At 41.3% G+C, this 13,777-nt stretch overlaps 1 protein-coding gene across 2 annotated transcripts in view; it reads right to left on the reverse strand.

Moving 5' to 3' along the window:
• Positions 1 to 13,777, reverse strand: part of lrrc39 (leucine rich repeat containing 39) — a 41,224-nt gene that overhangs the window by 9,699 nt on the left and 17,748 nt on the right. For both annotated transcript variants that reach the window (XM_047049955.1, XM_047049956.1), the window contains 5 exons: positions 3,422 to 3,527; positions 3,152 to 3,308; positions 2,769 to 2,905; positions 531 to 676; positions 282 to 434 (listed from right to left, as the gene is read on the reverse strand). In XM_047049955.1, the coding sequence (XP_046905911.1) occupies positions 282 to 434; positions 531 to 676; positions 2,769 to 2,905; positions 3,152 to 3,308; positions 3,422 to 3,527 (699 nt within the window). The remainder of the gene's footprint in view (positions 1 to 281; positions 435 to 530; positions 677 to 2,768; positions 2,906 to 3,151; positions 3,309 to 3,421; positions 3,528 to 13,777) is intronic.

Raw genomic sequence — 13,777 nt, forward strand, 5'->3', positions numbered from 1 at the left:
AAGGCATGTATAACAATTTTCAGGCATTTTGGAGTCATGGGGCGCTGGGGAAATCACGTAGACTTTGGGCGTGTTTTATAGCGCCACCTATGGGCGTACATGGGCCACTAGCCGTCTGGGAGTAATAATTGACCTGTTGTATCATTGGGCCAAATTGAAAAAATTGGGTCCAGGACTTTTTGAGCTGTTGGGCCAATTAGCGGAGAAATATTATAATAATAGGAATACAAACAAAAACAATAGGTTTCCTCTTAGCGGAGGAACCCTAATTAGACACTTACCTTAGATTGCTCATCCCTTCCATCAGTGAAGGAATGTCACGGAGCTTGTTGTTGCTAAGGACCAAGGTTTCCAGCCTATGCATATGGCTAATGTTGTCAGGTAGGTACTCTAACTCATTTCTCTGCAACCACAGTGTATGCAGCTTCTCCATTCTGGAATTCAAGCACATTAATAATTCAAATTCTATACAAAACAATCTCCATTTGTAGGGTGAAGTTTAATGGTGACTGTATCAATGGGGTATGCACCTGTGTATGTTGTCTGGTAAGCTCTGAAGTTGGTTTCCCCCCATGTCCAACCACTCCAGTGCAGGCAGAGTCATGACACAGTCAGGTATTGCAGTAAACTTGTTCATGGAGAGATCCAAGTGGTAAAGCTTTTTCAGGTTCCTAAGCTAAGAACACAGGACAGTACTACACTAGATTTTTCAACATTCAACTGACTTGTATTGACTGTCTTAACCCAAAAGCATGACAATGAAACAGACAATTTTGCAGTGTTACTTCAGTTTAAGGGGCAGACAGGTAGTCCAGAGGCCTATACAACAAAGCAGGTTTTGGAGGTTAGCGAGGGAACTAACAGATTTAACCGTAGGTTATCAGTTTCATGACTATGGTTCACTTTTTACCAGGGTACATCCCCATGGTAACTAATTATGCACACCTAACCTGATCAGGGGCAGATTATGTTTGAAATAACAGATCTACAAGCATGACAGCACTACCCACTGACCAGTCAATTATCTTGAAAATTGCATCAAACGTTCCTAGAAGATCCTGTGACCTCAGTGCATGAATAGTGAGATGGTCAAAGGCAAGAGTTTCACAGATCAACAAAACCATTTGATGCATGGCTTTTCCTGACCAGTATCTAGCCATCTGAAAAATATAGATTATCATCAAAACTGGCTTATCTTTATTTTTATTTTAAGCTTACAACCTTATAAGTTTGCAAGTTAGCCTACTTACTGGTGCTTTAGTCAGGTAGTGACATTGATAAGCCAACAGTAACTTACGCAGTCACACAAAGTATGCTTTCTTTCCTGTCTTTGGCAGCAGCAACTGTGTTGCGTTTGGCCAGGATAATATGTGTAAATTCTTAATATTTGTGTAAGATCTTTTTTTATTTTTATTAGCAATATTCGCTGTGTTCCCGCCAGTTTTCTCCCTTTCATTCGAACGGCAGTCTCCCCACCCCCTCCCTCCCTTTCATTCAAACGGCAGTCTCTCCCCCCTCCCGCCCCCCGGTCCATCAGCAAATCTCACCCGACCACTTTGACTAACACATTTTCTGCGGGAAACCCTGAAGATTATAGTTATAAGATTATTTGAGTAAAATATGTAGCTCTGGGGCCTTATCCATAAAGCGATTAAAAGAAAGTGGGGATTACTTGAATTAACCCAGGAAATTAGTTGGTGCGAAAGCGGTTCCATACAGGGCAATTCTAGTTTATGCAATCAGACCTTTCAAGCTTTAATTCAAGCCAAGGTATGGTAGTCAAGAAATTGTGTGCACTCTATTCTTAAACAGCCCAAGAGATTGAACATGGATCAAAACGATGCACCATGGCAAAAAGCAATGTTCACAGCTATGTGACCTCTATCTGAAAGTACGTTCTCTGCAAGCCATTAACTATGACAGCTATGAGCATTTTATGTAGCATAAGCCTAAACGTTTATAGCCTATATCACATATAATGAAACAGTATGTAGGTTTGTATATTATCATTTATCACTGAATAATTAATCTTTTTATTTAAGCTGATTGTCTATAAAGTCAGATTTTTTGTCTGATAGTGGTTAATGAAGGTAAAATGATGGCAGCACGGCAAAAAGTCTGTACTAAATCATTGTTTTCATCAGTGTTACAGGAATGTATGGTTAACCAACAACACAGGTTAAGCATGACAGTTAGTCTGCTAAAATAAACTAGTATTAAAGTCCCAAACCTGACTTGAATTAACCTAACAAGTCAATTGGGGCTAAAGCGGTTCCATTAAGGCCAATTCTAGTTCACACAATCCGACAAATTTGAGCCAGGTTCAAATTGAGACATTGAGGTCCTTTTTTTTCATTTTTCATTGATAATATAAAAACATACACCCACTAAATGCATCTAAATTGACTTTTTTTTACATTGTTTTAAATAACTGCTATTAACATATACATTAACCAATAACCTTTTAAGATTTTGTACCCTGAAAGAGGATAGAGGCATGGATTTAGGTTTGTTTTTGCAATGGTACCGTTAACTATTTATGAAGCTATGATCATTCTATAAGGGTAATTTAGGTTCCCACATATTTAATGTAACATCAGCCTAAACATTTGATAGGGTATGTAAGTTTGTATTATTCTGAAATCCTTGTTTATCATTGTATAATGTATTAAATGTTTAATTTCTTTAAGTTGATTTTCTATCAACATACATTTGAACTGATAGTGGTTAATAAAGGTTTTTGTGGAATTAGTTACACTGACAGGTACCTCAGTGGGTAGCTCATCAAGGTCCCTGTTCATTGCCAAGTCCAATTTCTCTAAGTTTTCACAACATCCCAGCTCCTTTGGAAGACTTTGTACTCTATTGTAACTAACCAGCAGCTCCCTTAGCCTGGCAAGTTTACCTGCAATGAGAACAATTAACATCTAACCTATTTCATTGGTCCATAGTTCTGATTCTTTAGACATTTGCATTACACACATTTCACTTCATACATGGTTGTTGTTTTTCTGTAAAATACAGGAGTTGCTATGTTGGTAAACAGGAATGGTGGCAATAGGAATTAGCATCAGTTTTGAACATGGACAAAAGACAAATAAAGTTTTACATGAAATAATGCTTGTGCTTATTATTTAAATGGTTTACTGACCAATCTCCTTTGGAATATCTGTTATGGCATTGCGGGAGAGGTTGAGAACAGTGACATTTTCAAAACTAGCAATAAAATGTGGGATTTTCTGCAGTCCAGCCTTGTGTATCTGCCATTCATGAATATGAGGAAGATGTACCAAGGATGGCGGTATAGTCTATAAGAGAAATTCATAAGAGTTAGAATGCACCACTATGATATTAGTTATCTGTTTAATTTGAAAAAAGTAGAATGAATGAATAGTAGAATCAATGTATACAAGATATCCACCTTCCATTCTTCCTTTTCTATCCTAAAAATCACACGACCCTCTTCTATTACCACTCTGTCTCTCAGCTTGGCCAAGACTATCCGGTCCTCCCAAGGTTGGGCCAACCTATGGAGAGAATAATGAAATTCTCTTATGTTCTCGGTTTCTCTCAAAAAAATGCTACCAACTTTCACTTTCAGTATACATCAATTCCAGGACATACTGTTACAAGCACTTTGAAATTATATTAAACAGGAATTCCAAGGAACCGATTTTCATAATTAGTTCAGCATTTTCCCAGGGCAAGCACCGGAGAGCATCTACAAGTTACAAAGCAGTAATTGGACCGCATTGCAGAGGTAAAGAGCTCAGGGGCGAGCTTGAGAGCTCAAGAGTTCAATATTCCTACGGCCTATGGGATGAAGTTGTCCCTGAGCCTGGTGGTATGGAACCGCATGTTTTGGTACCATGTGATAGACGGCAGCAGGCAGAAAAGTTTGTGGCTGGGATGATTGGAGTCTCTGATGATCCTGTTGGTTTTCCTTGGGTTGTTGGAGTTTGTTGTCCTGGAACTAAGATGTCAGGGCTCTAACCTTCTATGTAGGCCATCTCATTGTCACCGATGACAGTCTTGTCTTCAGCAAACTTAATGATGGTGTTGGAGCTGTGGGTGTCCACACAGTTGTGTGTGAACATGGAGTACAGGAGAGGGTTGAGCACAGTGCCCTGAGGGGCACTGGTGAGTCAGGTTAGAGGATGTTGTGGTGCCTATGTGCTCAGCCTGGGGTCTGTTTGTAAGGAAGTACAGGATCCAAGCCCAGAGGGCGGTGTTGAGTCCCAGATCTCTGAGCTTAATAACAAGCTTGGAGGGCACAAGGGTATTGAATGCTGAACTATTGTCCATGGACAGCATTCTCATATGTGTTTCTCTGGCCCATGTGGGAGAAGGTAGCGTGGAAGTGTGGACTTCCTCATGTTGGAGGTAAATGCACTGGGAGGTAGTTCTTCAGGCAGAGCGGTTTTCGTCTTATTGGGGACGGGGACCATGTTAGACTCCTCTTTGTCCCTCTATTGTCTCTTAGCACTGCTAATAGCTCACCGGAGTGCATACCTGTACTCCCTGTACTCCAAATCACCCGAGTTGTACACATCAGTCCGTGCTTTAAGTTTTGCATGGACATTAGGGGTGGGCGATATGGCCAAAATCTTCTATCACGGTATGAGTCATTTTATATCACGGTTACGGTATATATCACGGTATAGTAATTGTTCTGTAAATTCAATTAAGAAATGGTACAAAATAACCATACCGTACATCATCACACTCTATTATTTATTACAAACAAAAACAACTGCCTCACATGAGACAACACTTGAGTTAAAAACAAAAGACTCAAACTGCACTGTAGCTACAATATCCAACTTATCGATTAAAGATTTTCTGGACTGCGTGAGCTTTCTAGCTAACTGTCTACCTGGACACAATAATTTGCGTTCGGGGGTTAATAAAGTACCTATCTCTATTATCGACTATGGAATCTTTATCATATGGCTCCAAATTTTACAATGAGGAGGCTAACAAGTAACACTAGCAGGAAGTAGCATTGCTACGAGTGTTATGCTAGGTTGCTAGGCAACGGAAGCTAGCTAGCTTTTTTAATGAATGCTCATTAGGTATTTGTAGCTTACTTATCATTTTGATAATAGGCTAATATAGCTAATATAGACACTAAGAGCATGTGTTGCCTTCATTATAAGGCTTATATTAGGCTTTTAATTTGTTTGCGGCTCCAGACCGAATTGTTTTTTTGGTCCAATATGGCTCTTTTAACATTTTGAGTTGCCGACCCCTGTCCTACATCAAGAATGCTAGCAACGCAACCAGTGTAATTTTACAACAAGAATTTTACAGCGCGAGTACGGTGGCCCTGAAGTGCAAACCACACCCCCTAATATGAGTACATCCCCCAAATGAAAATACTCCCCCCCAATACGAGTCAACTCCCCCCAAATCGGATGACTTGTTCACCTCCCCCCAATACAAAAATGCGCTCCCCCCCCAATACGAGTCAACTCCCCCCAAATCGGATGACTTGTTCACCTCCCCCCAATACAAAAACGCGCTCCCCCCCCAATACGAGTCAACTCCCCCCAAATCGGATGACTTGTTCACCTCCCCCCAATACAAAAACGTGCTTCCCCAAATGGAAAACAACATTACATTAACTCAAAAACACATTACATTAACTCTGAACGGAAAGGGTAGGTACTACACTTTAGCGCTGATTGGATGCAGTAGGCTAACTGACAAGAAATAAGAAATTGATTGACAGAAGTACAAAATGCAATAGCCTGATAGAGTTACGTGCACCAGGACATTTATTTGGGTATCGAAGCATGTAGCATAGGCTACGTATGCAAAAGCATAAATTGCAGTGTTAAACGTAAACATCGATAGCCAAACAACTAGTCCACGCTCTGTCATTATCATGAAATTAATCGTTTTGATTGGAAGGAAAGAGGAAACATTAATGTTGACAATTCAGAGTCATTACACTAGCCTACTCTTTATTTTAATCAGGCTCATTCCTATGAAATAATCCTAGATCTGCTGTTAACGTTTCACAATATAAGTAGGCTAGCCTTAGCCTGGCTGCCAGCCCAACTTCTCCCCGCCCCCAAAAAAATTTGGTTGGGAAGTTGGGTCTGGAGGGTCTCGTATTGGGGACCAACTACAGAAAAACAGAATCTGGGCGAACCAATTAAATTGCCAGGGCGGGCTTTATACGATGATGGACAGATGATCAACAGTAACGTAATCACCCACGTCACAAAAGAGCGCTTAAGTTGAATTCGTTTTGAACAAACATGGCTACCGCTGGAGATCTGGGATGTTATGATACTGCCATCGAGTCTGTTTTAGAAGACATCGACAGCGCATTCATTTTGAAAGAGGAACAGAGAGACGCAATCAAGGCATTTGTCATGGAAAATATGTTTTTGCCGTCCTTCCTACGGGATTCGGTAAAAGTTTAATTTATCAGCTGGCCCCGATGGAGTTGTAATCCTAAACGGAGAACTTCGTATATGCATTGCCCTTTATTGTTTCGCTCAAAAAGGTTGACCGTGTGAACAAGTACTCTCCCTACCCTTAAATTAATTTTACAACACCGGCAAAAATCGTTTGTATTCATTCTTCAAGCATACTTCAAGTTTGCTTGTAGTTTAGTTCTGTTGACAACAACTATGCGGTGCTTAACATACGTCACATACTCTGTTGCTCTGATTGGTTGTAGATCTATCCAATTGAGCGAAGAGGCATTCGTTTTCCAGGCTCGTTTGAAACACGCCCTGTAGTCAAAGCCCAACGGAGAGTTCTCAGACTCATATTCTGACTAGAATTATGAGTATGACAACGTAAGGCTAGGCTAGCCTATGCGCACGCTAAAAACGCAGTGGAAGGAAGCAGGACTTTTCAGAAGAGACTAGTCCACTACAGAAGAATGAAATGCCACAATGACAGAGTAACGTGGACCAGGATAGTTGTTTGGCTATCGATTTATACATTTAACACAAAATATTTTTGCCTAAGTAGCCTACTATTTGCTACATTCTTCGATAGCCAAACAAATGTTCTGGTGCACTTAACTCTGCTAGGCTATTGCATTTTGTACTTCTGTCGATCAATTTCTTATTTCTTGTTAGTTAGCCTACTGCATCCAATCAGCGGTAAAGTGTAGTACCTACCCTTTCCGTTCAGAGTTAATGTAATGTCGTTTTCCATTTGGGGGAGCGCGTTTTTGTATTGGGGGGAGGTGAACAGGTCATCCGATTTGGGGGGAGTTGACTCGTATTGGGGGGGGAGTATTTTCATTTAGGGGGATGTACTCATATTAGGGGGTGTGGTTTGCACTTCAGGGCCACCGTACTAGAGACATAAAACTTGAACAACAAATCGAATTGGTTACCTGCAGAATGGGACATCAAATATATAAGTAATTAGCATCGGCATGAATGTGGTCCGCTTAGACAAAATACATTCCACATTGAAATTGCCGTCAGACCAACGCAAATGTGCTTCAGGTCAAACGAAAATAGCAAATCAAATAGAAGTTAAACTACAATTCTGAATATCGCAAGAATGTGATTTATATGATGGCTTATATACAATACAACAACCAGACATTTAATTGACATGTGTAATACAAAAATATAGTATAAAGTATACCGCGGTTGAAACGGTATAGCCAAATCTCTCCCGGTAGACACATTTCTACCGTCGCACGGTATATACCGTCATACCGCCCAGCCCTAATGGACATCACTGTTAACCCAGGGCTTCTGATTCGGAAAAATCTGTACGGTAATCCTCGGTACGACGTCATTGATATGCCAATGTAGCATCTGTCATATAGTAGCTCGTTTGAGTATTCAGATGCAACACATTCCTGACAATCAAAAGATTGGCGATGTGATCACTGACTCCTGGCCATATTGAGGGTGATGCAGTGGCCATTCCAGGCGGTGATGCAGCCAGTCCAGATATTCGGCTTAAAAGATTTTGGACTTTATCACGCCTTAAAACTAGAAGTGCCGAGCCATTTTTCCCTACTTATTGCATCGTTAGGGGTCAAATTGGCGCATGAATCTACGGACAGGGGCGTTGTTACGGACATGTAATGATAGTTAGATGGCATTTGTTGCACCGAGCAAAAGCACGGTCGGAAAATGAACGTGCTTTCGTCAATCTGTCATTTATTTCCTTGTTGTTAGTCATTGATTATTTCATTAGAGTATTTGTTGTCTAGCCCTTCAATCATTCAGTTAAAGGATGTCAAACACGTTGCGGGTTAGGCTAGATTGCAGTTGGTCTGTAGTAGCCTGACACAGTGCTGCCAACTTTCACGCATTGGCCGTGAGACACACGCATGTCAACAAGTTCACACGCTCTCACGCCACACCTTGTATTTCTCACGCTGCGAGGCGCATGTACATGGAGTGAAGCGACGAGCGACCTTTGAAAGTTCGTCTCGGGGGGGGGGGGGGCAGCAGCGGCCGGCTCATAGAGGGCGCTAGGGCGCCGCCCCACCACTGCTGCATCACATTCCGACCTAAAACTTAATTTAATAAGACTTAAAAAGAAAGAAAAACATATCTAATGAGTCAAGTCAATATTATATAGCTAATAGAATATTGAATCTGCAAAAAAATGTGGAAGAAAAAAAGATATACGTTGTCTAAAGTTAGCTGATAGGCTACGTATTTCCGGCTGGGCGCAAGCTACTTGCGCCCAAGGAGCCCCATTGACTGTCGTTATAAGTTGTACATGCGTAGTTCGCTCCTCTCAATGCAAGAGATAGGACCTCGCCGGGGCGCAGAACACCTGCGCCCCAAACTGCTGATTTACTAGAGGGCTTGTCAAATACATTATGATAGGGCCCCTTATGTATGTCACATCCAATCACATCACTCATCGCATTTAAGAAGTTGTTTATTTACGTTGTCATGGTGTTCTCTCAGAACTCTGAACTTGTAGCTACCATAGCTCTAGCGTTATACAACTAGCTAGCTAGCTAACGTCGTGATGGAAACTTGCAATCCAGTCAAGTCGCTTAAAAATACGCCCTCAAAAAAGAAATGTTGGACCTGATCGGCGAGACCAATTTTCACCCTACGTCACACGACTGTCAAGCTGGCTCAATTCCGCATGTCGGTTGCAAAAGACAAACTTCTCCCGGGTACTGTACAGTATAATACACTTGGAGTGTCGATCAGGTCATCATATATATATCTGTTCACTGGATTACAGGGCTTGACATTAACTTTTTGAGGCACTTGTCATTTGGGCAAGTATATTTACTTTTTACTAGTCAATGCACTAAAGTCACTTCGATACCTTTATATAGCCTGACCAAGTGATCGGGCAAAACTAGCCTGGCTAACGGAGGTCGCTTTCTCAGGCAAATGATAAATGAAACAGGCTTGTTTAAAGAAATCAGAGAAGCTGGCTATCTTCAGCAGACTCGTTTCTACGATAGTCCGCCCTGACGTTTCTGGTGTATAATGGAGTGAAGCACAACATTGTGTACACTACCAGTGAGTGAGGCTATGGTCAAAAACTGTGTAACGGGACACAGTCTCACTCAGATTGCCAGTTTAAACAAATCACTAAAATAATCGGACCAGCTGGCTAACAGCAGAATTCCAATCTCTCTTGAAAGCTGCCCTGGTCGACTTTTTAGATGTAGAATTGACTGTAAAACTGTAAAATTATGAACTTAGTGACATGAGTCATGACGTGAAGACATGCCGTTCGACTCTACGGTCTGTACTGTACCGGGCGACATTCTCACTCAAATTTCAAGACTTTTGTGACCCAAATCAAAATGTTAATGCGACAGATCAATGGGGAATCGGTTTTTCTCTTATAGGCTGTCCTCCTCAAATTTTTTGGTCTTTTTAAATCTAACTATTTGTATGATCCGTGTGGTCCTTTTGCCGTTTAAATGCTATCCTTTCCCAGTTTTCTGCAGCCACATAGTGCGCGCATCCCGAATGTTTACAAACAAAAAATTGGTCTATTAATTCAGCAACAGTCGAATGACAGGGGAAAACACGTTTTCATCACTTCAATTGACAAATTAGTGAATACATTTAGGAATGCACCAAAATACTGCTTTCTGCTGTTGAGACATAATTTTTTTCCCCGGGGGGGCATGCCCCCGGACCCCCTAGCAAGGCGAGATACTAGCCTAAATATGCATGTAGCCCCCCCTGGAAATAAATGCACCAGGCGCCACTGGGGGGGGGGGGGGGGGGGGGGTTGCTTTGTACGCAGCAATTTCGGTTGGCCCCACCAAATCTCACTTAAAGTTTGTTTGAAAAGTTGGCAGCCCTGCTGACATTATCAACATTTTATAGTCGGCTGACAAAATCACATTGTTGTCCCCAGTCAAAAGTATAAACAAACAAACTGGGACATCACAAACATTCAGTGGTCTAATTCAATCCAGTTATACTGGCAAAACATGTCACGTTCTTCATTTATTGTCAGGACACGGTCGAAGTAGTGGCACAAATGAGAGCAACAATTTTGTTTTGAAATTATTGGCTATAGGCTTACTTGATGTTAGGCTGTTTATGTTGATTTTAGCCTATTCAATTTAACAACTGTCAGAATGACAAGACACAATAAAGGTTGCCCGGCTAAATCAATGAGTCACGGAGCCCTGTAGTCTGTCCGTGTCTCGAATTGTATTTTATTATAAACTAGTGCACAGTGCCCGTGATGCAGTCGGTGATTAAGATGCCAGTGAAACACATGCAGATTAGTTGAACTATACAGTAGAAGGTGCACAGTGCCCGGGTCTGGTTCTAAAGGGGGGCACTCAGTGTGCGAAATACGGGGGGGACCCCATGAGCCCCCCTGAAAGCCTCAAAAGCAAAATTTGAAGGGGGTCAAAAAAAAAATCAAAATAAATTAATATTGTCACTAATGGTCACTAAATTGTTTTTAATCTCACCATGTCCAATATTCAGAATCCAAAACATTTATTCACAATTGTTTTGGCCAAGCGGAGCGGAGCCAGCCAGTCCTGTGTACGTATAGTTAACCATGTGCGCCAAACCGAAACAATGAAAAGTCAAGGGCTAGCAAGCGAAAGCAGAGTGTATCATTCACACACTTTGGGTTCACATCCAAAAAGTTGGCACTCAGAGATGAAGAAGAGGCACCGAATGACAATGCTGTTGCAGCTAGCACAGTGGGCCCACTCACTACCAGAACAGAGGATCCTCTCCCACACAGTGATTCCCCAGAAGAACAACGTTTAGTTGAGGCCGAGTGTTCCAAAGACGCAACAGGTGCTGAAGTAACGTTAGCTGCTACTGCTGCTAGCACAAGCGACTTGCCGGCTGGTTGGTCAACGAAGCAATAGGGCGCATGGACAGACCGCAACTGTCTCCGATAGGCTATACCTGGCATTTATTCAGTTAATTGCTCTTGTAAATGCGCCAGGTTGGTGCCAATTATTTGTCATGTCTGCATTGTAATGCACAACTTTGCCTCCTTGTTATAAAACAACGTGCATCCAAACAACTTTAGCCAATGCAACCTCTTATGTCAGTGTTGCTTTACGAATACTAGCCTACCATATAGAATAATACTAGAATACTAGAATAATAGCATATCGGATTATCACAAATGGTTAAGTGTGTGCGTGTGTGTGTTGTCATGTAGGTAATAGACTGATTGTCTTGGCATGCATCCATGAAATATGTACTATTTTATACCTACGGCCAGTAGTGGACTGGCCATCGATTTCGCTCGCGCGCATAGCATTTACTGTGAAACTCCCTACTAGCATCACATCAAACCCAAAATGTACATGCATTAGCAGGGCACTGTGGTGGCCTGTTCTGGTGGACCGGTCTGGAATCAAAGTCCAGGGCATATTTTTACTCCCAGTCCGTTCTTGCCTACTGCATATTGAGCAGATTTAGATCAGTATTGCGCAACAATCGCGAGATGGGAACCCCCCGAATATTGACGGGTATTTCGCACACTGGGGGCACTGCCCCCCCCAGATGTTCCTTGTGTCCCCCTTACCAAAATGAAAAAAATCTTTCACTGTATTTAGCTATTTCAGCTCAGCCAATCATAATTTTTTTGTTGTTAAAAATAACACTTTTTATGCTGAGTTGGGTGGTATAAAAGTTGAGGACAGCACCAAGAGTTTTTCTTGAATGTTTATTTTATTTGTTTGCTTGAACCTTAACAAAGAAAGACAGAATAAAGTCAGTGTACAGTCACAAAGTTGAACATACAAATATGTATATAGTGTTGTTGTTTTGTGACTTTGGTGTGTTTTTTATGTGTACTGTGCATTACAACAAATTGCCTCTTGGAGGACATGTTTTCTAAGTCTATATAGTTCCAGGAATCTGTGTGTGTGCGTCTCACTGACATCTTAAGGCCGATATATGCTTCTGCGTTTTTCGAAAAACGGACACATGGGAACGCCCTCGTCTCCGTGGAACGCCCTCTACGAGCTCTCCTTCAGCCCTCGGAGAGCCTCGGAGAGCTTGATGTGCACCTCCTGAATTTTATTAAATCCACATAGACAAAGGAAGTTACAGCTTACTTACAGCTTTTCTTTAAGAATTTCTTTTGTTACCATAGGGTATAGGCATGCAACGTTTTAACTAATCTTAGTACTTATCAACTTCTTCCCTTTCTTGTGTGTAGGAAATTGCGTACTTACATTATTCACTAATCAATAGAACTTTCATTAGTCAATAGAACTAGTTATTGGATACTAGTTATTATGTTCTCATGTAAATTTGCTATTGATACGAGTAGATTGTGTCTAATTGTCAGATATAATAGATGTTCGGGGTCTGGAGAAAGTACTGTGTAAACGTCTTGTGATGACGCCGGGGAGAGCTCCACCTATGATCTCTCTCTGCCCTGAGAGTGGTCATGGGCTGGGAGCTGTGAATCTCTTTCTCTGAGACTGTTGTAACTTCATTAATGCCTGACTGTCACTATCTAAGTTCTATCTATCTTAGAAGTTCACTATCTATTCTTGTGCCCTATGAAAGATGGTCCTCTGGCCTTCAGAATTGAGAGAGACATGATTGAGAACTAAGCCTGGTGTTGTGTTGTAATTTATTGTCAGAGGTCTGGTTTTCTCTACCAAACTGCAGTTCATAATAAGACAGATAATGTTGTCAATGTAAAAATTATGAATTTCAGAATTTCATATGAGAAATACGACAGTTTAGTCGAGCTATGCTATTGTAATAGCAGATCTGCTAAACATGATTGCTGCATATCTGTTGGATTTTCTGTTCAGTTAAATTTCTGTTTTATATCGCACTGAAGAGCTTGTGTTTGTTAACTTAACCAGGGGGTCTGTGGGAAAGCATGGGGGATGCAAGCCACAGGCAATGACTAGGGGTTAAGTTGAGAACATAAAGGACTGAGTCATGGCTACGGAGATGTTAAACAGATGTGATCTTTTGTAAAGAAGAGAAGATGTTTAGGTTGAGGAATCAAAAGCTTTATCAGGGGGGTTCAACAAACTGTGAACCTAACCCTAAACTCTTAGTTGATTTACCCTGAAATTGGAAACTCTGTGTCCTACTTCACCACACTTCAGATAGAAGTGTAAATATGTGTTTATGGTGAATCTGAGCACAGATCCCAGAAAAAAGCAACACAGCTGTAGCAGTGTAGGAGAGACAATTGTTGTGGGAGACAATTGCTGGCCGAGTCAATGCATACATTTGAATGCAGTAGCCAGTCCATACATTGAACATTTAGCACACTGCTGTTAAAGGGCCAATTGATTGCAAAACCAATTTTATCTTGT

The sequence above is a fragment of the Hypomesus transpacificus genome, chromosome 26, assembly GCF_021917145.1.
Source record: "Hypomesus transpacificus isolate Combined female chromosome 26, fHypTra1, whole genome shotgun sequence".
NCBI classification, from domain to species: Eukaryota; Metazoa; Chordata; class Actinopteri; order Osmeriformes; family Osmeridae; genus Hypomesus; species Hypomesus transpacificus.